Genomic DNA, 24,741 nt, shown 5'->3' on the forward strand with positions numbered 1-24,741 from the left:
GTCATACTTAAGCTACTTGTAGGGTCAATTGCCAACCACTTCTATACGAGTTATTTTCTTATATCAATTGTAATTCTTAAACTAATGTCACAAAATTGTTATGAAATAATGTAATGCTTTTTATTTTAACATGTTATGAATAGTAGTTGACTCTATTGTAACTAAATTTGCTTTCATGTCCATTGTGATCACTTTTTGTTATATTTATCTTATTCAAGCCTAATTCGAACCATGTCCTATTCTAACTCTAGTCAATCATTATTAGACTCATGTTCAACCGAATTTTATATGTTATGTCTATCGTGATGACTCTGTTAATTCTGTCAGATTCAAATCTTATAATCAATTGCGTTATAGCTATTGTAATTGCTTCAATTATTACACAATACTGTTTATATAACCCAAACCTAATTCTAACATTGAACTAACATTATTCAAACATGTAAATCAATTATTTTATAAGTTTATCTAACAATTTCTTATTCGGATCATGTTCAAATCTTGATGAATTTTTTTTTGGGCAAGGGCAATTAATATTTGATTTGTGTTTGAACAATAACTGATCATGACCATAATATCTATTATATGATCTTAATCTTAATCGAATTATATTCAAATCAATTTTAGTCATGACGGTTTAAGAAAATAATATGTAATCCGAGCAAGGGTAATTTGATTTTGATATGAATAAAACTTTTAGATATATTTTCCTAAACATAAAACAGTGAGCACATTTTTTCCAATTTTTAATGTTGTAAGACATAAAATCAAATTTCCCTTTAACAATTTTTCCTTCTCAACAAAATATTGAAAACCTTATGATTTCTATTTTGAAAAAAAATAAAACATGTGTTATCATGCATTATATATTTCGAATGAAAAATCCTATATAATATCTTATGATTTGGAGATTTCATGTAATATATCATGATTTCTCTGAAGAGAAAAGAATCAAAATGATGAGGAACCCAAATTATGTAAAAATTCTAATTTAATTCCCAGGCCTTTGAAAAGGACAAAAAAATTGCTACCAGCAAAACTAATGAAAATTAGAGTTAATGATATTAAAAATGAAAGTTTTTAAATATATTTTTCATTTTAAATTTTTAATAAATATAACTTTCAAAATGTTGTCAATATATATAATATATAATGTAGATTAACATTCATCGTTCCTCAAGAAATTGTCCACTCCTATTTATCATGTTTCTATAGGAGTGTAATTGAGGCAAGTTGTTTCACAAGCAGGCTCAAGCTCGACTCATTAACGAGCTGGTGAGTTAAACTTTGTGAGTCATGAGCTCGAGTTTGAGTGCAGATTACAACTCGTTTGATGAGCTTGGGTTCGAGCTAGATCGAGCCCAGCTCATTGGCTTGCGAGCAAGCTCGTATCCATATTTTTTATATTAAATGTAATAAAAAATATCCATCCTCAAATTTCTTTTGATAAAATATTATAGTTTTCTAAGAAAATTAATTTAAAAGGTTTTTTTTTTGGAAGAAAAACGTAAAGCTTCTGCATTATTACATCATTTGAAGCACTTATAACCATCTATCATTAAAATGAATGATAAAAAAAACTAATACATACCCTTTCAACATATTTCAAACTCCACTCCACCTCTGGTGAGCTATCTAAGCCTTCTCCCTGAGCTGCCTTCGTAATATCTTATCCGGCAGGTTACCAAAGCCTTCTCCAATAAGCTACAAGGGCCTTCTCCAGAGTCAAGCTACCATTAGCCGCGACAATAACTTTTCCACAAGCTACCAAAGCTTTCCCCATCGAGCTATCGAGTCGAGCTCAAGTTTTTAAATATCTTGATGAGTCGAACTCGAGTTCAAGCTTATTTTATTTAACGAGCAGACTCAAGTTTGATGTGACTCATGTTGACTTGACTCTTTTATCACCTACACTCCGAGGGGTTAATCTTCACTCTTCCTCAATGCTAGGCAAATTCTTCGCCTGCTCTTCTTCATCTCTTTTAGTTGAGGAAGCTTTATCAAGGTGAGAATTTGGAGGATATTCTGATGCATGCTACTCCTAAGAAGGTGGCATCATTGCTCATTCCTTCTCCAACCTTGTGCTATAGCCCCACTCAGCCGCTTGCTCAAGGGAAGCTTACACATACTCCATTAGTTCTCCATTAAATAAAGCACCAATTTGATCAATGAGACTATTCTGATTCTTATGAAAAGAGTCTAGGGACTAAATCAAGATTTTTACATAATCTAGAACAATTTTGGTCTTTCACAAATAGTCTGGATATCATTTTAATCCTTTTTGTTTTCTTTCACTAAAATAACATAATAAGAACCTTATTACAAATCATATTTGATTGCTTCTGAATACAATTTGTAACATTTCTTACAACTCCCATTGAGATCTATTTGAGGCCCCTTAAGGCTTGGTTAGCCAGCTTGCTGCCGAGCCTGGCGAGCACAATCAGCAAACTTTTTAACTGCAGATGCGCACTTCAAAGGATCCTGGAGATGTTCCTTATAACATTGCAGGCAATCGTCTCTCTCATTCAAGCAGGGCATAGGTTTCTGGTAAGGTAGCTTAAACTCCTTTTCACGTAGTTCCTTTGCCCTCTGAGTTAGCTCTTGAACCATGTTAGTTTCTTGTTTCTCTAGCTTCTCCACAACCTTTTCACTCTCTTGGAGGGCAGACTTGATAGCCTCCAACTCTGCAATGGTAGGTGAGGAGGGTAAGGGAGAGCTCATTGGAAATGGAAGGAATATAGGGGTCTGCTGAGGCCATTTTCCAGGAGAGCTGCTTTTCTCAGCATCTGAAGTTGGCTTTGTCTTGCCCTGTGGCTGCGGTAGTTGGTCCTGTGAAGCCTTTGGTTTGGTTTTTTTGGACCTTTTTGGTTTCGTGTTATTGCTAGTGAGTTGACGGATAAGGTCTGTACTAATTTGAATAGTAAACGATTCACCCATTGGCTAGTTAAAAAAACCTGAGAACATTGAAACATCAATTGCTCGTGTAAAATGAGAATAATATGAAAAAAAAGATGAAAATGACAGAAGCTGAACAAATGATTTTTCAGGCTTTAACCACTGGGAGGAAAATTCACAGGTTGCATTCTAGCATATGATGGAAGATTTAGGAAAGAATAACAAACATAACAATTGGACTTTAAAGTGTTGGTCCCTGCAAGCAAAACAATGACAAAGAGAAGGCAGCACTACAACGTAGTAACAGAACAAGCCAACTTACGGTATTCTTGTTAATCAACAAATGACTGCTTTATTCTACAGACAGCAAAACATAAGAAAACAAACGATCTTGAGAAGGGAATCATCCTCCCAAATGTAAGAACAACATACTAACGAGTCTTTATTTCACTAGGTGGAGTTGGCTATCTTTTTCTATATTATGTCCTATTAAGAGTCAAATTCTCATTTAAATCTAATAAAAAAATAACATTTTTAATACTTTCTAACCCAATCTTTTTAGGCCTACATCTACCTTTTTTAATATAAGCCGATCCAATACATCTTTCTTCGGAGGGTCATCAAAATGCAAATATTTTATGTAACCAAATCATCTAAAGCGATTCTCTAATTTTATCTGTCATTGGAGCTACTCCAACCTTTTCACATATATACTCATTTTGCATTTTCTCTCTAAGTGTAAAGCCACTCATGCACTTGAGCATTCTCATTTATGTAATACTAAACTTAATTTTATGCTTCTCTTTTAATGGCTAACATTATGTTCTATAAAACAATACAAGTCTCACCATCTTATAAAATTTTCCCTTAAGTTTGTGGGTACTTTTCTATCACACAACCGTCGTGATGCATTCCTCCACTTCAACCATCCAACTTGAACTGTACTAATAATATACCCTTCTATTTAGGCATCGCTTTGAACAATAGACCTGAGAAATCTAAAATGTGCACTCTTTTAAATAACTTGATCACCTAATGCTAAAATCTAACCACTAGATCAATTACCGCTAAAATTACACAACATGTATTTAGTTTTAAATCTACTCAAACAACAACTTTCAGCTCTAATATAATACCCAAAATTTTGGTCCAAAAAGGTAAACATACAAATTTCCCCTATTTCTCTCACATATAGAAAGTATCAAAAATATTTTCATCAAATTTGATATTGAATTTCGAATAATTTTGGTATCAATATATCTTAAATGTCTATGAATAGGTATCTTTTAAATAACTATTTAGTATTATAGTTAATAAATAACAATTAATTGATAACAATTTATTAATTGTTACTGTAGTCTCCACTAATCTTGACATGCATGGGCTGGATGGAGATCAGACGGCTAGAATGTTAGTGGAATTGTAGTGGAGAATGCACTATCTTATAATAATATTATATATTAAGGTAAAGCCCTAGTAGACCTATAAGTCCCCTTCATTACTTTCATTTGCCCATCACCTGGAATTGAAGCAGCGGGCAAGCAAGCTGAGTAATAGTAGAGGATTCGGCTGCTGGAAGTTGGAGAAACCAAGTGCTGAATCTACGATTAGTGTTGGAGAAGCTGTAGTTCAAGAATGCATAAATTGTGGATTTCTGTCACTCTTTTTGAATGATGAATGTGGAAATCAGTAAGGATAATGGAGGAAAAGCTAAATGCATGTAAGGGTATTGTTGTTTGCTGAAAGTAAGTAATAGTTACAGCTGCAATTTGCTGAAATAAAGGGGTTGTTGAAATTTGTTTGCTAAATGTTTTACAAAAAGAGAAGTAAATGTGTTGTGTTGAATGAGGAAGTTTAGTGAATGTTGTTTACAAAAGGAAAAGAAGAAAGAATCGGGATACCGAGGTGAGATACCCAAACAAGGTAATAAGAATTAATAAATGTTTTATTATCGCACTCCATCTTCATTATATTTATGATCACATGTATTCTAGTTTATTTTTGTTATTTGAATGAATATGGTTGTTTATGTATGAATTTGTTTATGTAAAGGATAATCTTTAGCAATGTAAATGATTTAGTAGGCATAAAAGGGTAAATATTCATAAAGCGCAAGTAAAGCGCAACTAAAGTGCAAGCAAAGGGCACCTAAAGCGCACCTAAAGGGCACCTAAAGGGCACCTAAAGCGCACCTAAAAGGCAACTAAAGGGCAGTTAAAGGGCACCTAAAGGGAAGCTAAAGGGTAACTGAAGAGCAGCTAAAGCGCAACTATATCATCAAAAGCATATGTCAGTAGCTCTAAAAAGGATGACTATATGAAAAGTGAAATAAGTTATATATGGGGGATAGGCCCGCACAAGTAAAGGCGAAAGACCTGATGAGGTAAGCCTACACTCTTAATTCTAGAAGTTGAGAAATTTGACTCAACCCTGAATGAGAGAACAACTTCCATTCTAAAAGTTGGGAAATTAGACCTAACCTTTAATTGGAAAGTTGAATGGTGCAAAAGCTTATAGTCATTCTATAACTTATTTAAAGATGTGGAATAGTTTTGGTAAGATAAATAATACTGCTAGGCACTTTCAGGCTCAATATGACATTTCAATATGTATTTTAATTATATTAGCATAGTTTGGTATTTCTTAATGGTTCATTATTATTTCTTATATCTTACTTGCGTATTTCATTGAGCCAAGCTCATTAGCAGTGGTTGTACTGCAGGAAAGGGGAATGAGCCCTTGGGACAATAAAAAGAGGTGACCGTTCTTTTGATGTAAGAACGTTTTGGGGTGCAAGAGATCTAAAGAGAGATCTGAATGCTAGATGTAAAGACTTTTGGGTATGTGAATGAATTTTAAAAGTTTTAGTAGAGCTCTGCATTTGTTTTAATTATGTTGAGGTTCAATAAGATATATTACATGCTTCCTGTTGTTAAGTATGGAGTTTGATACGTTGAAATCTTTCTCTGTTATACTCCAGTTCGTGGTAGAGGGTGAGTCAAACTGGGGTGTGACATCTAAGGTCTAAAAGTTGGAGTAGCTCCAGTGACAAATAAGATTAGAGAGTCTCCTTAGATGATTTGGGCACAAAAAATATCAACCTTCCGATGATCATGTTAGGAGAGTAGATGTATTAGATTTGGCATATGCTAAGAAATGTAGAGATAGACATAAAAATACTTGGTTAGAAAATATTAGAAATGACCTTCCTTTATTAGATTTAAATGAGGATTTAACTCTTAACAGGACAAAATGGAGAAAAATGATTCATGTAGCCGACCCCACGTAGTGGGATAAAAGGTTTGATATTGTTGTAGTTGTATACTCTGAATGCAGTACAATATGAAAACTTATTATATTACTAATGTGGATCTAAGATAAGGGCTTAATTCTTACACTAAAAGGCCTACATCAATACCACCAGTCAACACAATCAAGCTATAAATTTCAAAGAAAAATATTAAAAGTACACTAAATTTCAAAGGATTGTGAGTTTGCAGCCTGCAATGGCAAATTAGAAGCAAATTAAAAAAATCTACTAAAAATTCATTTCTTTATAAAATAGATTGATAAAAAATTCTCTATATTTGCATCAAATTCTCCTTTTTAGAAAGAATTCAAAACACTTCTAAGGCATGCACATAAAAATCAATTAAAAAAATTCTTCAAGAATTATCCAAGGGAGTATAAAAAAAATTTCAATCAATCTTATCGTAGTTCTTTTGAAATTTGAATTATGAATTAAATTTTAACTGAATTTTTTAATCAAGACAAGATAGAGATCATTGCTAATTTCAAATATCCTAAAGATTGTAACTCTCTCCGTCTACTAGAAATTTCATCATGTTCATTTGCTTGATAACCCATAATGCCTCAAAATTGATAATAAAGTAATGGACTCTAAAAGGCTTAGACGATTCACATCTGATTTAAGGAAAGGAGTTCCTCAAATTGAAATATAAATAATTTTATGAGTTTGCAATACGATGAGTCTATAATCCAAATAAGACACCCGATTGACAAATCATATTAGGTAATTTGGGATTTGCCACAAAAAAATAAGGAATAACTCAATATCACTTCCTTAAAGACACAATCATATAATGTGTCTTCTAGTTGATGCTCAATGACTTCATAGGGTAGCTAGGGCATAAAAAATTGGATGGGCTAAAAATACAACCAGTCTTAAGCAACCATTAAAAAAACGGACGAGGCGTTCGCATTCAGTCGCGCTTCAAGTCGAGGCGGAAGTCATGCGTATCGGGGCTTACGCCTCGAACCATCCAGTGAAGCCTACGATTTTTTCGCACTAGGTGTACGCATTAGAGCGTAACACCTCGAGGCAGTACGAGGCACTGCTTCAAAATTTTTTCTTTGGTATATATGTAAATACGATACAGCCGATTCGTGTTCGCGTATAGGATTAGGGCTTCCTGTGAGAATTGAAAGGTGAACTGGAGGCGAAGCCGTGAGGGAAAGAGACGAAGCCGTGAGGGAAGGAGACGAAGCCGTGAGTGCAGGAGACAAAGTCGGAAGGAGACGACACAGGAAACGAAGCCGAAAGCAATAACGGTTTCGAAAGCAGGAAACGAAACAGAAGTTGTGAGTGCAGGAAATGTTCAGGCCTCGATTAGGTCGGAAGAGCAGGTGAGCGGTGTTGTGGGCCTTGACTTTGACATGCAGTAATGAAAGCTTGAATAACTCCTGATTCGGCTTTCTTTCATTCGTCTGCTCAATACATGCTCGCTACTGCTAGGTAACGCTAGGTACCGAGCAAGTATATGCTCGGTACTGAGCATCACATGCTCGGTACTGAGCATCACATGCTCGGTACCACTAGGTACATGCTCGGTACCGAGCCAGTATCGCTCGATACCGAGCAGTATATGCTCTGTACCAACCTGTACATGCTCAGTACCGTTAGGTACATGCTCGATACCGCTCGGTATCTTTCCATACAAACAATTTACGAACTTTAAAAACAAGCAGAATTTCAAAATTACTCTTACAATAAAATTTTGTTCCGGGGGCGCTGCCCCCGAAAACCCCCGCAGGGGGGCTGCCCCTTGACCCCGCGACCTGACCAGGGAACCCTGTCAGGGGGAAGCCCCCCTTAGACCCCCGGCAGACCGGTATATTGTTGTATTCATGTTGTCCTATTATTGATTTTTTATGTTTATTATTTAATATTTCTATAAATTATTAGCATGACTAGTGGAACAAGGAAAGATCCTGCATGGAAATATGAAACTCAAGTTGAAGTGTCAGACGAATGTGCAAAGAAGGGATATGTTTACATGAAATGTAATTTCTGTGAGAAACGCATAATTGGTGGCTTTAAGAGGTTGAAGGATCATCTAGCCTGCACTCATGTCAATGTGGAACCGTGCGCAAAATTACCTGATGAGGTGAAAAGGAATGTACAGATTATTTAAAGAAGTTTGTCACTACAAAGGAGGTCACACAAAGAAATATGGAAGAGATGATAGGAAACTCTTCTTACTATGGATCACAGCATGAAGGTTTAAGTACTGGAAGCCATCTAGTTTTCTTCTGACCGAGGTAGTCAGGGGCCCATGGATAGATTTATGCTAAATATTGATAACGAAGAAAACATAAATACTCAGGATATTCTGCCTGCTACAGCTACAAAAGAACTCAGGAACAGAGTTTGTTTGGATATCGCCAGATTCATCTATAAAAATGGGATTCCATTTAATGTCGTTAGGAGTCCGTCATGGATTAATATGTTACGATCTGTTGGAAGCTATGGAAGAGGACTACAACTCCCAAGCATTATGAGCTGAGGACTTGGATGCTGAATGAGGAGGTTAAGACAACTTCAAAAATAATGGATGATGTTAAGAAGACTTGGATTGAGACAGGAGTGACAATAATATCAGATGATTGTTCAGATATTCGACATAGAAGTATTATTAATTTCTTGGTCAACAATCCATATGGAACAATTTTTTTCAAATCAGTAGATGCTTCAAACTTTGTAAAGGATGCACAATTATTGTTTAAAATGTTGGATGAAGTTGTGGATGAAGTGGGAGATGCCTTAGTAGTACAAGTTGTTATTGATAATGCATGTGCATACAAAGCTGTAGGGAGAATGTTAATGGAGAAGAGGCCTCACCTTTACTGGACTCCTTGTGCTACACATTGTATTGACTTGATGCTTGAGAGGTTGGGACAGTTGCCTCAACATAAATCAGCCATATTGAAGGCCAAAATTCCGTTAGTAAGGTTTATTACACATCATCTTGAGGTACTCAGCTTGATGAGAAAATACTGGACAAAGAAATTATTAAGACTTTGCTGTTTACAAGATTTGCTACTAGCATATTTTAATATTGCAAGAGATTCAAGGAGTTAAGACAACCTTTGGAAGCAATGTTTGCTTTCTGAAGAGTGTGGGAAAAAGTTCATGAGCTAATAAAATAAGAAAAGGAAAACAAATAAAAAGATTGTTATGAAAGAGATTCAATTTTGGTGGGCGTATCAAATTATGCTTTGAAGACAACACATGACCATTATATAGGTGCTTAGAATGGTTGATGATGAAGTGGGCCCGACTATGAATTTATTTTATGAAAAGCAATGAATGGGGCTAACGAAGACATTGCAAAAAGAATTGGGGAGAGTCAAAAAAAGTGCTACAAGAAATATGGGATATTAATAGATGAAAAGTGGGATCGACAATTACAATCCAACACTTACATGCTGCTGCGTACTATTAACCCGTCAATTTCAATTATTGGATTAAGGATTTTCCATGTTGACAAGAAGGGTGAAAACTTGTTGCTATGCATGTTTGACAGACTCTTTCTTAAGAAGACTACATCAAAGTGAATGAATCAACTTGAGATTTTCATTACAGAATGAAAATGTTTTGGATTTAAGAGCCAGCATAAGACATTGCTACAAAACACGATCTCCGCTGATTATGATTATAGTTTTGATGTTATTTATAATTTTAAGTTAATATTTATGTTCAAGTTTTCTACTCAATCAATATTCAACAATACTATGTTGTCTTCATGTATAACGTTGGTGTATCAGTCGACGTCAGTTTGGGAGATGATGTTCAGAAATTGAAAGTTTTTTGCAGTTTAAAGTTCTTAGCCTAACGTGTCGGGCTTCTGTATGCGAGCATAATTGGAGCATCTTCAATCAAATTCATACAAAGAGAAAAATCATTTGGCGGCAGATCGAATGAACAAACTAGTTTATGTTCATGTTTAACAAAAAACTGAAAGATAGACATCCTAAATTGCAGAATCAAGAAAATATTGAGAATGAAATTGACCCTTTGCTTGTTGATGAGTTTACAATCTGATGATGAATAGGTTACTCCTAAGAATGCTGATGTTTCTGAAGTTGAAGCAGAAGGAGAAACTCATATCAATGAAGAAGATAATGAAATAACTACCCAAGTATATAAAAGAAAGAAACAAAGTGAGATTGGAGCATCAAAAAAATTCAAAGGTATTCTTAAATATAATGAATTATTTTGTATGTTACAATTGTTTCATTTTAGAGCTAATGAAATATTAACTGATATAGGAGATAAAAGAAAAAACGTTATAGATGAACTGGAGTTTAAGGATGACTTTGACATTAATTATGAAGATTATTCTGAAGACAATCAAAGTGACGATGGGCCTGCTTTGGGTCTTGATCCTAAGGGGATGTTCTATTTTTAAGTGAGTTTATTTTACATCTTGTATTCTAGTAATATTATATTGAAACAAATCTTCAAATTCATAGTTGACATAATATTTTGTTATTTCTTGTCATTATTTATAATTTTAAATTAATTTATTTTAATCATTTTGAGGCTTACGCCTCGATCTGCCTCGAGGCTTACGTCTCGATTCCCGATTTCGCCTCTTAAAACCTTGGTCTTAAGCCAAGCTAAGTTTTCTTGTGCCCATGGCCAACCCTAAACATAAGGCATAGAAGGAGCTATTTTCAATATTATGAGAGGCACAAATAGGCCTCTAAGCTACATCTCTGAGCATGAGAGACTTAGATTATTAACCCCAAGGGCTAGTCAAATAAGGTCCAAGGATCTACCAAGAGCAACCAAGACAATCTTCAAAACTACTAAGGGTGGCTGAGGCCACACCATCCATCACATAATCATCTAACTTGATTCCAAAATCAAGTAGGGTGCCCTTCTTTTTAGTCGACTAGGAAGCCTTCGATGATCTTATAGGTCTCTTATTAGTAGGTAGGTGAAGAACAACCTTTGTCAAAATGCTATATCTATGAGCAGCCACACCAAAACCCTTGAGCAGAATGACGAAGATGCTATAAGGGGGTTCATCACCATCTTGACATCCCCTCCCACTGTAAATCTTCAAAGTGCCAAAGCAAACCATTTGAATTCTTCAATACTATTTTCACCCTTGCTCTCTTCTCTAATAATGAAGACACTATTTCCCCCATATTATTCATTGTCACGGACTATCACCATTAGAGTTGTTTTGACTCCAAAAGGTCAATTTACTTTAGGGACTTAGAGACATGAACTAAAGATTAAGTTGAATATATAATTCAAGTTATTTAACTAGGTATGTCCCAAATAGATCATAATTATTTGACCACTGCCCCAAAAAGTATACTGATTATCAATTAAAATGCTACAAATCCTGAAGATGGCATAACATTGAAGTAGCACTCTGATTGAGGCAAGAGGTGCATTGATTCATGACTACCTATATAGGCACTGTTAAATCTCAATCTCTCATTGTCATATTAATCCCACGGCTACAAGGAGAGATCCGTGGGAAGCCCGCCTTAATCATGTTGAACACCTTCCATAGATGTGTAGTTGATTTAGGAAGAGTTATATTTCATTATTCTATAGTTATTTGTTTCCTTAGTAAACATCTTGTATAAATTTATAAATAGGGATCATAGTGTATGATAAAATTCAAAATTTTCCCTCTCAACTCTTGATTTTCACACGGTATTAGAGCCAGGAAATGAAGTGGAAACCATCGGAGCCTAGCGGGATGAAGCCTTATTGGACGGAGCCTGAAGCCGGAGTTGGACGGAGCCTGAAGCCGGAGCTGAGCCTCGGTCCTCCTCTACGGGAATGGAACTTGTGGTAGGAGAATCTAGATCCTCACGGGACGAATGAAGGTCGATCCTCCTTTACGAGACGAAGCTGCCGGAGCTTGCGGGACGGAAGACCTAGCAGGATGGAACCTCCTTTCTGTCCTAACTCATGCAAAAAGGTTGAAGCCTCCTATTTAAGCAGCTCGGTCCGACCTGCCGGCTTTGAACCAGCGACCTGATCAGGCTTGAGATTTGATTAAAACTCAATTTATTTAATATCAGCCTTTATTGCTGATATACTCAAATCAGCCTTTATTGCTATTATAATACCGCAATGTCTGAAGAAAATTCATCCCAGAGTTTTGATCAAATTGAAGATTCTATGATACACCAAGAACGAGGTGATCTCCAGAACACGTAACCTTTCTATCTCAACGGGAAAAGCTACCTAAAGTGGTTTTAATTTGTAAAGACCTACTACTTAAACGGGAAAGGAAAAACATAACACCTCCTCGAAGGAGGACCAAAAGGAGATCCTAATTTTGAGGCATGGGATGAAGTGGACTCCTTGATTATGTCAAGGTTGTGGAATTCCATGACTCCATAAATTAGCGATACCTTTATGTCTCTTTCCGCTGCAAAGGACATATGGGATGCTGCTAAACAAACATTTTCAAAAGCTCGGGATACTGCTCAAATCTTTGAGATTAAATCAAGGTGGGAAGTACAAAACAAGGAAGCAAGACAGTGACAAAGTATGCCACTCATACAAAACCTATGGAAAGAACTTGATCGCTACAAATGCATAGAGACCAAATGTTCAAAAGATGCTTCTATCCTAAAGAACATTATTGAAAAAGATAGTGTTCATGATTTTCTTGCAGGACTAAATATAGAATTTGATCAAGGGTTCAGATCATTGGAAAAGAGGAGTCATTATCACTAAATGAAACAATTGCTCTCCGTGCTGAAGAAAGCCGACGAGGAGTAATGCTGGAGCCAAAGGTTGTTAAAAGATAAGCAATGGTGATGAACAGAGAAGCACCATAGAAGGAAAAAGGTAAAGACTTCTCAAAATTTAAATATAAAGACTCACTTTGGTGTAACTATTACAAGAAGTTAAGACATACAAAGGAGACATGCTGGAAAATACATGGAAAGTCCCCCTAGTAAGGAGTGCAATCAAAGAAGTGAAAAAGGGAGCACATCACATGCAAACAATACAACTAGTCAGCCTAAACCAGAAACACAGTCCAGCTTCAATAAAGAAGATATTGAAAAAATAAAACAACTTATGGTATCCCTTGAAAAACCAACTGCATCTTCATCTCTTGCACTTTCAGGTAAGTTTCCTATTTCCATTGATTTAAGTGTCTCTAGAAATCATTTAAAAGGATTATGGATCATTGACTCAGGAGCCACGGATCACATAACACATTCCTCTACCCACTTCATCAACTATACTCTTTGCCCAAGTGACAAGAAAATCATAATTGTTGATGGTTTTCTTGCAAGAGTAGAAGGCCAAGGAGACATACCCTTATCCCCTTTTCTTACTCTAAAAAGTGTGCTCCATGTACCTCAATTATCCACAAACCTCATATCTATACAAAAACTTACCAGTGACCATAATTGTCAAGCACTTTTTAACCCTGCCTGTTGCTTATTTCAAAACAAGGGATCAGAGAAGAAGATTGAACTTACTTAGGAGAGGGTTGGACTGTACTACCCGGAATAGCTAAACAAATCTAAAAATAATTACTCTATATTATCTCTAGTTGACAAGAAATCATTATCTGGCTTCATCACTATAGATTAGGATATCCATCTTTTGATATCCTAAAACATATGTATCCAAATCTATTTCAAAAATTAGAAAATGAACATTTTCATTGTGAAACTTATGAGTTAGCCAAACATAAAAGAGTTTTTTATTCAAATAAAAATAAGAGATGTGATAATCTTTCTATCTTATCCATAGTGATAAATGGGGACCCTTAAAAATCCCAAACATCTCTGGGGCACACTGGTTTATATCGTTCGTTGATGATTGCATTCTACTCTCTTAGATCTATCTCCTCAGATATAAATCAAAAGTTAGCATCATTCTTCCCTTTTTTCACAACATGATCTAGAATCAATTCGGGGTAAAAATAAGGAAATTTCGTCATGAATCTGAACCATCTCCTGAAATCAAGGTAAATACAAATTCACCACCCCTTTGTACCCCATAACCAACTCTATTTCCCTCAATAATTTTTATCCTCACACAAAAACTTCGTAGTTATACTAGAAAATATTCATATTCCTAATAATGTTTTTGTGGACTTATACGATGAAAATTAGAAAAATGTAATGAAAGAAGAAATGAAGGCCCTAGAAAAGACTAACATGTGGGAAATCACAAACCTTCTAAAAGGAAAAAAAAACCTCAGCGACAAATGGGTGTTCTCTGTAAAGTACAAAGCTGATGGCACACTGGAAAGGTACAAAACAAGACAAGTGGCGAAAGGGTATACTCAACTACATGGCATTGACTACCAGGAAACATTTACACCTGTTACCAATATAAACACTGTCAGGATCCTACTCTCATTAGCAATTAAGTACAACTAGCATCTGGAACAACTAGATGTAAAAAATGCATTCCTACACGGAAACTTGAAGGAAAAGATATTTATGGAGATACCACCAAGATTTAAGAAAAAATCTGGAGGTAACAAGGTGTGCAAGTTAAGAAAAGACCTATATGAGCTAAAACAATCATCAAGCGCCTAGTTTGGAAGATTCACAAAATTCAAACTTATTAATGGGTATCGATAGAGTCAAGGGAACCATACATTATTCTTTAAATACTCAAACTTAGGGGGAGTCGCAATATTATTAGTGTATGTGGATGATATTATCTTAACTGGAAATAACGAAGAGGAGAAAGTTAGTTTAAGGAAAAGTCTTACCGAGGAATTTGACATCAAAGAACTTGGTAGACTAAAATACTTTCTCGGAATTGAAGTAACCCACTCCAACAAAGGAATCTTCATTTCACAACAAAAATACATTAAAGATCTTCTGAAGGAAACATGTAAATTAGCTTGTAAACAAGTACTAACACCAGTAGAACCAAATCTTAAACTGGGGGAAGCTAAAGAAGATCTAGATGTAGATAAAGGGGCTTACCAAAGACTTGTTGGGAAATTGATATCCTATTCCAACACAAGACCAGATATCGTATTTGTTGTAAGCATGGTCAGTCAATTTATGCAGAATCCAAAGCAAGCTCATATGCAAGTGGCAGACAGAATACTGCACTACCTTAAATGAAACCCAGGAAAAGACATTCTCTTTAAAAGAGATCGCGGAATAACCCTAGAAGCATACACTGATGGTAATTATGCAGGATCACCAATAGATAGAAGATCTACCTCTGGATACTGCACATTTCTATATCAAACTTTCATTCATTCTATCTATTTTGGGTTTCACACTAGTTTTTCTTTTTATTTTGCACTCTTTAGTCATTCGATATGATTGGCTTGGTTTGATAAAGCCCAAAAGTTCAATTACAAACTTGATCATCCAAGAACCTGGTTTGATAAAGCCCAAAAGTTCAATTACAAGCTTAATCATCCAAGAACCTTCCTAGGAGTATCCATCCTCGGGAAGATGCTGCCCGCTGCCCTCTTTTAGTTGGTTTTGTGTGTGTGCAGGTGCGCCTAAGAGCAAAAGATTCAATAAGCACAAAGCGCTTAAGAATTACAAGCTCAAAGGATGTGGTGCGCTCTTCTAACATAAACATTATGGACACAACAATCAGTGTCCTATGTGGTAAATTTCATTAATCAAAGATACAAATGTAATACAATCAAGTTTACAGACAAAGCTTATACAAATAAACACTGAAAAAAGAGTGGCATCTGAAATAGATATAGGTTTTCTATTTTACAAAGAAATTCATGGGACATGACCACATGCAATTACACTTTTTTAGCTAAAACATAATTATATAAATGAAAATCATAACTGCAAGTTTTGTAGGAACGAACAAGCAAAGATAGTTGTTGATACTTCATGTCTTCTGGAAAAAAGTTGCAATATGAGACAGCTCATTGGATGTCCCACCACGCATTCAAATATTAATAAAATCAACTTCAACTAAATATAAGAAGTATAAATAAGCTTTCATGATAAAAAAGCACTCAACTATCTTGATTCTTCTCAGAGTATTCTTACCCCTAATCTCTTGCAACTACATAATCCATTTCTCCACATTGATAACTCAAAGTTGTCTTTCTATTCATATGTTGATTGTTTGTGAAGATTAAGGAAAAAAGAATGTTGAATGTGGTTCCCAAGGGAGGCTTTCTTTCAGGCAAACTGTCTTATACTTCCTTTTTTTTTGAAACTTGCCGTTTGCATTAATATAATAGCAAAAAATACAACTAAGTATGCATGGATCTATCCCTATCTTCCATCAGCAAAATAAAAAAAAGTTCTGAAAAAAAAAAATGCACAACCGTCTTATACTTCTTGGGGATTATTAAAAGTTAACTCTTCCTTTTGGCTTCACTCGCCAATCTATGCTCTAGTAAAAAAAAAACAAGTAATTAATTGATAAAAGTGAATGTTATGACTGGCTTGATCAATATTGTTGAATCACATGAGCCTGGTTGGCACTAGGATTTTGATAATTAAAAGTATTATCGGTTACACCAATAAAAAGTTGAGTTTTTTTTTTCTTTTTTTTTGAAAGAAGATGCCAATAGCATTAAAATAAAAACTTATTACTACCTAATAAGGAAAAACTAAACCATCACATTCCTCCTTTAAAAAAAGATAAAAAGGAGGAATATTAACACAACTAATATCATCCCAAATAAAATCGCTAAAAATAGCATAGTTAGCACACAAATCTACTAACTTATTACAACTCCTATTAGAAAAATTAAAAACAACTTGATTGAAGTCCTTTAGAAAAGAAAGATCCTCCTCCCGCAAGTGATTAGGCTTCGAGTTGCTACAAGTACTTGAACTTTGAAGAAATTTGATAATATTGAAGTTGTCCCCTTCAATAATAATATCTTTTGCTTCCATCATCCAACCTTGGACGACATTCTTCAAAGAGCGGATTACCGTCATCTCTAATTGAGCTACATCCCAATGTGAACAACTAAAACCAAAAGCAAGCAAGAATCTCCCCTTCTTATCTCTGAACACTCCACCAATACCAGCTTCATTAGATTTTAAGAAAGAAGCATCAATATTAACCTTTAACCATTCGGGTGGAAGAGGGTACCAAGAAGAAAACAACTGAGATTTTTTATTAACACCCCAGTTTTTCGAATGTATATAAAGCAAGGATGATGCCGAAGCAAAGGAAATAACATTCATAGCAATAAACACCGAACTATCCTCCTTTCCACCATGAATACCTTTATTCCTAATCTTCTATGAAAAGAAAACTGTTGTACAGTATAAATTAGCAATGAAAGGATTAGTATAAGAAAATCTTCTCATATTTTCAGTGCAATTCACAAAGGAAGAGAAAATCGGCACTTGAAAACCCCAATTATTAAGAACATTTATAACAAGAATAAGTTTGGAGCATTCAGCTGCTATATGGCTAACACCTTCAACCGCAAAGCATCCTCTTGGACGACCATCATTATCCAGTAACCTTCTATACACTAAAAAAGCATTAGACAGAATGACATTATTAAATAAACGTCACCAAAACAGTTCCACTCGAGGTCTGACCCGCTGCTTTTTAATCCAACACCAATACATATCCTCATCAAGACTTTCATCCAAAGCTTCTTGGACCAACGCTGCAATAGTTTTACCAGAATTATTCGTTTTAGCTCCACGCTATCCATCATTGATCTATAATCAATTGGAACCTGCTGAATCAGATCAACCAAGTGTTTGCCAAAATATTTTTCAAGTTTGGCCACATCCCACAATCTATTTAAGATAAAGTTGTTAAGGCCATTACCCACATCTTCAAAATCAGCAACAAAAGTAGGCCATTTATCAATCCTCCTATCTAAAATTCATACATCCTTTAGAATATTAATCAACTCTGCATTTGAAAGTAGCCACCTTAAAATTGGATGTAGAAACAAAGCACCATTAACAATTATCCTCCAAAAAGCCGAACTACTTCTCTTAATTTGAGTGTTCCAGACATCTCTCACATATTTTGCAGCCAAGGTACAATTACGTAGAGAATTTGGTTTATTAATGAAATTTCATGTGAATTTAGCACGAATGGAACCTACTTTAGAAACGGCAAAGTGTAGGCCACGTTCACCCCTGTTTTTTGCTTTGCATAACACCTCCCAAGCAATATAATGAACACCTTAATCAAAAGTTGAGTTGGGCAGAAAATTAGTTTCATATTAACATTGTAGGTAGCACACAGGTGACCGAATTAGGATGAGCACCTCTAACTTCGATTTTGCTAATATGTCGATAATAACAAAAATCTTTATTTTCATTTAGGATGCTATGATTAAAGTCAATTGTATTCTCGCAATCTTCATTGAAATGTTTAGCAAAATTTCTCATCCACTTTTGTTGAATATCCTCTTCTAAAAAAATAATTTTTTATCTTAATCCTTAGTGCACATCACCTGAACTAAATTCTTACACTCTTTTCTCTCTTTGTTTGATTAATTTATACATATATCTTTCGTCCTTCTTAGTATATAATCTATTATATAAATCATTAAAAGCTAAATTTTTTGCATCATATATTACTTTTATAGACTCCTTACGAGCTTCTTTGTATATTTCCTAATTATCATATTTTTTACATCTAAACTAATTTTTATAACAAATCTTCTTATTTTTTATCTTTTCTTGAACATTTCGATTCCACCACCAACTATTTTATTATTATAAATTTTTCCCTTTGATACTCCAAGCACATATTTTTGAAACATTTATATATTACAAGATAATTTTTCCTACATAACATTAACTTCCCCATGCACATAAAAAATTTTAAAATCTAGAATCTAACTCTCCAAAATATTTTTGTTAATATTCTTTAAATGTTCTCATTTAATTTTGGAACAACATTTTACTTTATTTTTCATATTATGCCACTTCATCTTAATATCTAAAACTAATAAGTGATATTGGATACATAAACTTTCACTCTGAATAATTTAACAATCTTTGTAATCTAAACGAACTATTTTTTTATAAAAAAATAATAAATCTAAATTTTACTACATCCATTCTTATAAGTGATGAGATACTCATCTCTTTTCTTAAATAAGATAATAGCAATTATAAAATCATAAGCTATAGAAAAATCTAATATGATCTTACCCAGTTGCATTAGTCGCTCAAAACCCATAGCCACCATACATGCTTTTAAAATCATTTACCACTCTATCAACATGTCCATACTTAGTTCATTTTGAATAATTATTATTACTTGTTTCCTATAAAAACAAAAATAAAAATATATATATATTAATTGTGATAAGTTATCTTTCAAAGCAAGGAGAACTGAATTCAATATTAATGCTCTAAAATCTTCCACTACTTATAATATCTTTTAATTTTTTAAAAGGCACCAATTTAACGCCAGCAACCCCCCCCTCCCCCTCCCGCCTCCTTTATGTGCCTTAGACATTTTAAATTGGTATCAGAGATAGTAATTAGTAAATAGTTTTAAACATCTTAAGTAGATTCTGTCATAGCATAACTTGAAAATCGAATCACTTCATAAGGGTATTCTATTACCCGTCCGCCACTTTTCTACAATATCTAGTTTGATTCCTGAAAAATTTCTATGTCCACTTTTATTCAGTCTATTGATTACAGTGCGAAATTTAGAATAAGTAGGGAACATGGGTACACACCATATATTAAATAGAAAATGATATTAAAATTGAACTTCCTTTTACTAAATGGAGTTTTGAGGAACGAGGCTTAACACAATTAAATACAAAATGCTCGAAACGCTTTTATCATGCACTTAATTATGAAGATTTCATTTGTATATATGTTCAACTGGAAACAAAATATGAGATAGACTATGTATTATATATGAAAGTATAAATGAAGTCAAGCAATCATGTTAAAATATTTTACTTTATGACTACGAACTCTTTAATATGCAACCTAATGAATCTATATCTGATATGTACACTCGCTTTACAAAAATCAATACTTCCTTGAATGCCTTAGGTAAAAGGATCAGCAAAAAATGTTAATAAGATTCTTTGAAGCCTGCTCGAGTCTTGGGATGCTAAGGAGACAACAATTTCAAAATCTAAAGCTCTAACTGCTTATTCTATTGACAATTTGCTTGGATCACTAATAGCGTATGATTGAAAAATTTGCCAAAGGATTGCAAATACATGGGATAAGCAAAAAAGAAAATATGATACTGCAGTAGGCTGATGATTAAAAAAGTAACTCTGAAGAAGGCGGAGATGATAATATAACCTTCATGACTGGACAATTCAAGAATTTCCCAAGAAAGAAATAAAGAAGGCATGTCAATAAATGGAGAAAAGATAAAAAAAGGTAAATAAAATTACTATTGGCCTTCTTTGTTTTGAGTGCAAAAAGACAGGTCATATAAAGTTGGATTGCCTCAATCTAAAAAATCAGCACTAAAAAAAAAAGGTTGAACAAAAACTAGATATAAGAAAAACAAAAGAAAGTCTCAGAGTGCCTTTTGGGTAAACTCAGACTCTGAAACATTAGAGATGGAAGCTGAAAAAAAATCACCAATTTATGCTTAATGACAAAAGATAATTCAAGTGACACGGATAAAGATCAGGCATGTGATTTTACCTATGAAAAATAACTTTCATTTTCTGAGCAATTGCATGATAGCTCTAGGAAATTAAAGAAAAAAATGTTCATATTTAAAAATATAGCTTACTGCACCTTTAGATGAGAAATCTGATTCAGTAAGCAATCTTATATGTTTGAGTAATGAGAATATTACATTAGTAAATAAATATACAATTTTGATTAGTGAAAAAAATGAATTAAAAGAAAAAAAACTGCATGCATATTGTACTAGATAGTGAAAATAAAGCACTAGAGGTTTAAAATTTACAGAAAAATGAGGATGCTGCATTTGTTAAATTAGGAATACTTAAATGTGCTAATGAATGCATAAGAAAGGAAATTATAGAATTGAAAGCACATGCATATCACTCATCAAATCACGCATGATCTATTAAAGCATTGCATAAACCATCTTCTCTTAGGAGGAAGAGTCACTCATCATTTAAACTAGCTTATTCATTTTAAGGAGTAGAGTGTTTCTCTTATGGAATGATAGGACTCATAAGATGAGTATGCCTTATAAAGTTCATTGTAGCACACAATATGTCTAGAAGCCTAAGGCCTTGTGTGCACAGTATAGCATGTATTCATCTCATAATATAGCGGGACTCAAATCTACTTGGGTTTCCAAAATTACAACTTAATTTGCTCTGTAGATGTACTTTCAAAAGGGGTCTGGTGCTTGTAGGGGTGTAAATGAGTCGAGTTAAGAAATGACGCTATCGAGCTCGGCTCGTCAGTCAGAACGCCAGTTCGAACTCAAGCTCGAAAGGCAAGCACGAACTCGAGCTCATCCCATTATAAATGAGGTCGAGCCGGCTTGCAAGCCTTGACGTAGGTTCGCGTCGTTCCCACGTTCCGCAACCGCGCCGTCTGCGCGACTGCCAGTTCCAAATAGCTAGTCAACGAATTCCAACACACATCATGTGCGATATTTTTTTAATTATGCACGGGATTTTGAATTCCAGAGTTGGATAAACAACAAGAACAACAACAACAATAGGACACAATGGAGAAAAATGATTCATGTAGCCGACCCCACGTAGTGGGATAAAGGCTTGATGTTGTTGTTGTAGAGCTGGATAAAAACTGAAAAAAAATGCAAAGGCAAGAAAGCTGCAGCTTTGGAATGGGCCGAAGAAGAAGAGCTGACGAAAGAAGAAGAATATGCGGAAGCAGCAGCTTTGGAAAAGATAGGTCGCAGGCTTAAAATGAAAGCTGCACATCAAATTAATATTTTATATGCTTTAATGCTTAAAAGTTGTACACATTCACTTCCTTGAAATGAAAACTACAGCCTTGCATACGTTAGATTAATATTTTATATGTTTTAATGCCTTAAAAGCTATACACATTTAATGCCTTTAAATAAAAATTGCAGCTCAAATTATTTTAAACTATTGAAAAAAATAATTATTTAAAATACTAATAGTGATTCGAGCTGACTCACGAGCTAACGAATCGATCCTCATGAAGCTCAAACTCGAGCTAATTTAACAAATGAGCTCAAGCTCGAGCTCGGGCTCGATAAGCTCGAGCTCGCGAGCTCGTTAACTAGTCGGGCTTGAGCCGGCTCACGATCCGAACGGGCCAGCTCGGCTCACTTACACCCCTAGGTGTAAGCATGCAGTACTTGAACAGTGGATGTACACAGAACATAACAAGTGACATAAAGAAATCATCACACAGGAGGTCAGGAGTGGAGGATGAGTGGCCCTTGGAGATAACACTACTAAAAGAATAATTAGTACAGGAATAATAGGTAAAACTGATAGCTTTACTATTGAAAACGTATTATTGGTTGAATGTTTAAAACATAATTAACTCAATATTAGCAATTATATGATAAAGGACTAGATGTTAAATTTTATTTTAATAAGTGTCTATTTTTGTTGAATAATAAAATTATTTTAAAAGACCTTTCATTGAACAAAGTTTATATAATTGACTTGATAACATTAATGAATCCTTGAAATATGTTGTTTGAAAAAAACTGTATATGATGCTTAGTTGTGGCATAGAAGATTGTGTGATGCAAGCATGTAAAATACTTAAGAAAATTACTCACTTAGACCTAATTAGAGGGGTATTGAAGTTAGATTTCACCGAGAAACAATTATGTGATGCATATTAACTAGGAAAACAAGTCGAGTCATTTTTTTTACACAACTAAGGATATCATTACCTCTAGACCATTGAGGCATTGCATATGGATCTTTTTGGACTGATTATTACTGTCAGTCTAAGAGGCAAATCATATGGATTTGTAATAGTAAATAATTACAATAGATTCACTTAGATAAAATTTATAGCAAATAAGAATGAGGCCTTCGATGAATTTAAAATTATCTCTGCATGAATTCCAAGAAAAAATGGATGTTCTATCTCCACCATTCACAATGATCTCAGAGGAGAATTTAAAAATGAGGAACTTAAAACATTTATCATGAGATATGAATAGAACATAATTTTTTGGCACCTAGAACCCTTTAACATAATGGGATAGCTGAAAGAAAGAATAAAACTTTAGCTCAGACTACTAGAGTGATGTTGAATAAATATAAGTTGGCGAACTATTTTTGGGCAAAAGCTATAAATATTGCATGCTATGCATTTAATAGAGTAAATATTAGATCCAAGTTAAATAAAACCCCTATGAACTTCTTAAGGGTATGACACCAAATCTTTCTAATTTGCATGTTTTTGGGTGTAAGTATGGTGTTAAATAATGGAAAATCAAATTTGATAAAATTTGATACAAAACCTAATTAGTAAGTACTTCTAGGATATTCCTCTATAAGAAAAACCTATAGGGTGTTTAATAAAAGGTCATTGGTAACACAAGAATCAATTCACATTATATTTAATGAGATCAATATGGTTTTTCCAATTAGAGAAGAACAAAAAGAGGATGATGTCACTATTAAAATTGAGAAAATAAGCTTATAGGATAGAGATATGAATTAGGACTCATTACCTAGATAATAAAGATATGGTTCTAGTCATCCTAGAGAGTTGTTTAAAAGAAAAATTTACAAAAGATAGAGCTAGACTTGGCCTTAGGAAAAGATTAGCCACATTGCATTCATTTCAATGAAAGAGCCCATAAGTGCAAATCAAGCATTAAAAGTTTAATTTTGGATTTTAGCAATGCAGCATGAATTAAACCAATTTACCAAAAATGTACAAAAGTTAGAGCCTAGAGCGACTAATTAGAGTGCCATAGAAATAAAATGGGTATTTAAAAATAAATTAAATGATATTGGATTTCTAAATAAGAATAAAACAAGAATAGTAGAAAAAGAATATAATTAAATAGAAGGAATTGACTGTAAAGAGACTTTTGCACCCATTGCTAGGTTAGAAGCTATTAGAGTACCATTTTTGGATGTTTTATAGGTTTCAAGTTATACTAGATGAATGTGAAAAATATATTTTTAAATTAATAAATTAAGGAAGATGTGTAAGTAGAGCAACCACCTGGATTTGAGAGAGTACCACTTACATATCATGTTCACAAACTTAAAAAGGCACTATATGGACTAAAACAAACACCTACAACATGGTATGATAGGCTAAAGGAATTTTGGATACCAAATTATTCATTAAGAATATAAGATCTAATATCTTAATAATCCAGATCTATATGGATTATATTTTACTTGGATTTTGTTTGGATCGACAAATAAAAAAATTTGTAAAGAATTCTCATCAAGTATTAGTAATGAATTCAAATAAGTATAATGAGTGAGTTTACATATTTCTTAAGATTTAATAAGAAACAAAAAAGTGATAGAATCTTAATCAAACAAAATACATTGGAGAGATTATTAAGAAGTTTGAGATGGATTGTAAGAGTATGAATATCCCCATGAGCCTGAGTATACAATTAGATAAAAATCCAAGTCGCAAACCTATAGACCAAAAGAAATATAAAGGTATGAT

General features: G+C 34.1%; 1 protein-coding gene across 5 annotated transcripts in view; it reads right to left on the reverse strand.

Annotated features, from left to right (window-relative positions):
* Window positions 1-2,200: 2,200 nt before the first annotated feature.
* Window positions 2,201-24,741, reverse strand: part of LOC110093947 — a 34,102-nt gene continuing 11,561 nt past the window's right edge. For all 5 annotated transcript variants that reach the window (XM_028691780.1, XM_028691779.1, XM_028691778.1 and 2 more), the window contains one exon: window positions 2,201-2,957. In XM_028691780.1, the coding sequence (XP_028547613.1) occupies window positions 2,410-2,940 (531 nt within the window). In that variant the 5' untranslated portion in view covers window positions 2,941-2,957 and the 3' untranslated portion in view covers window positions 2,201-2,409. The remainder of the gene's footprint in view (window positions 2,958-24,741) is intronic.

Source organism: Dendrobium catenatum, unplaced genomic scaffold, assembly GCF_001605985.2.
Source record: "Dendrobium catenatum unplaced genomic scaffold, ASM160598v2 original_scaffold_68491, whole genome shotgun sequence".
NCBI classification, from domain to species: Eukaryota; Viridiplantae; Streptophyta; class Magnoliopsida; order Asparagales; family Orchidaceae; genus Dendrobium; species Dendrobium catenatum.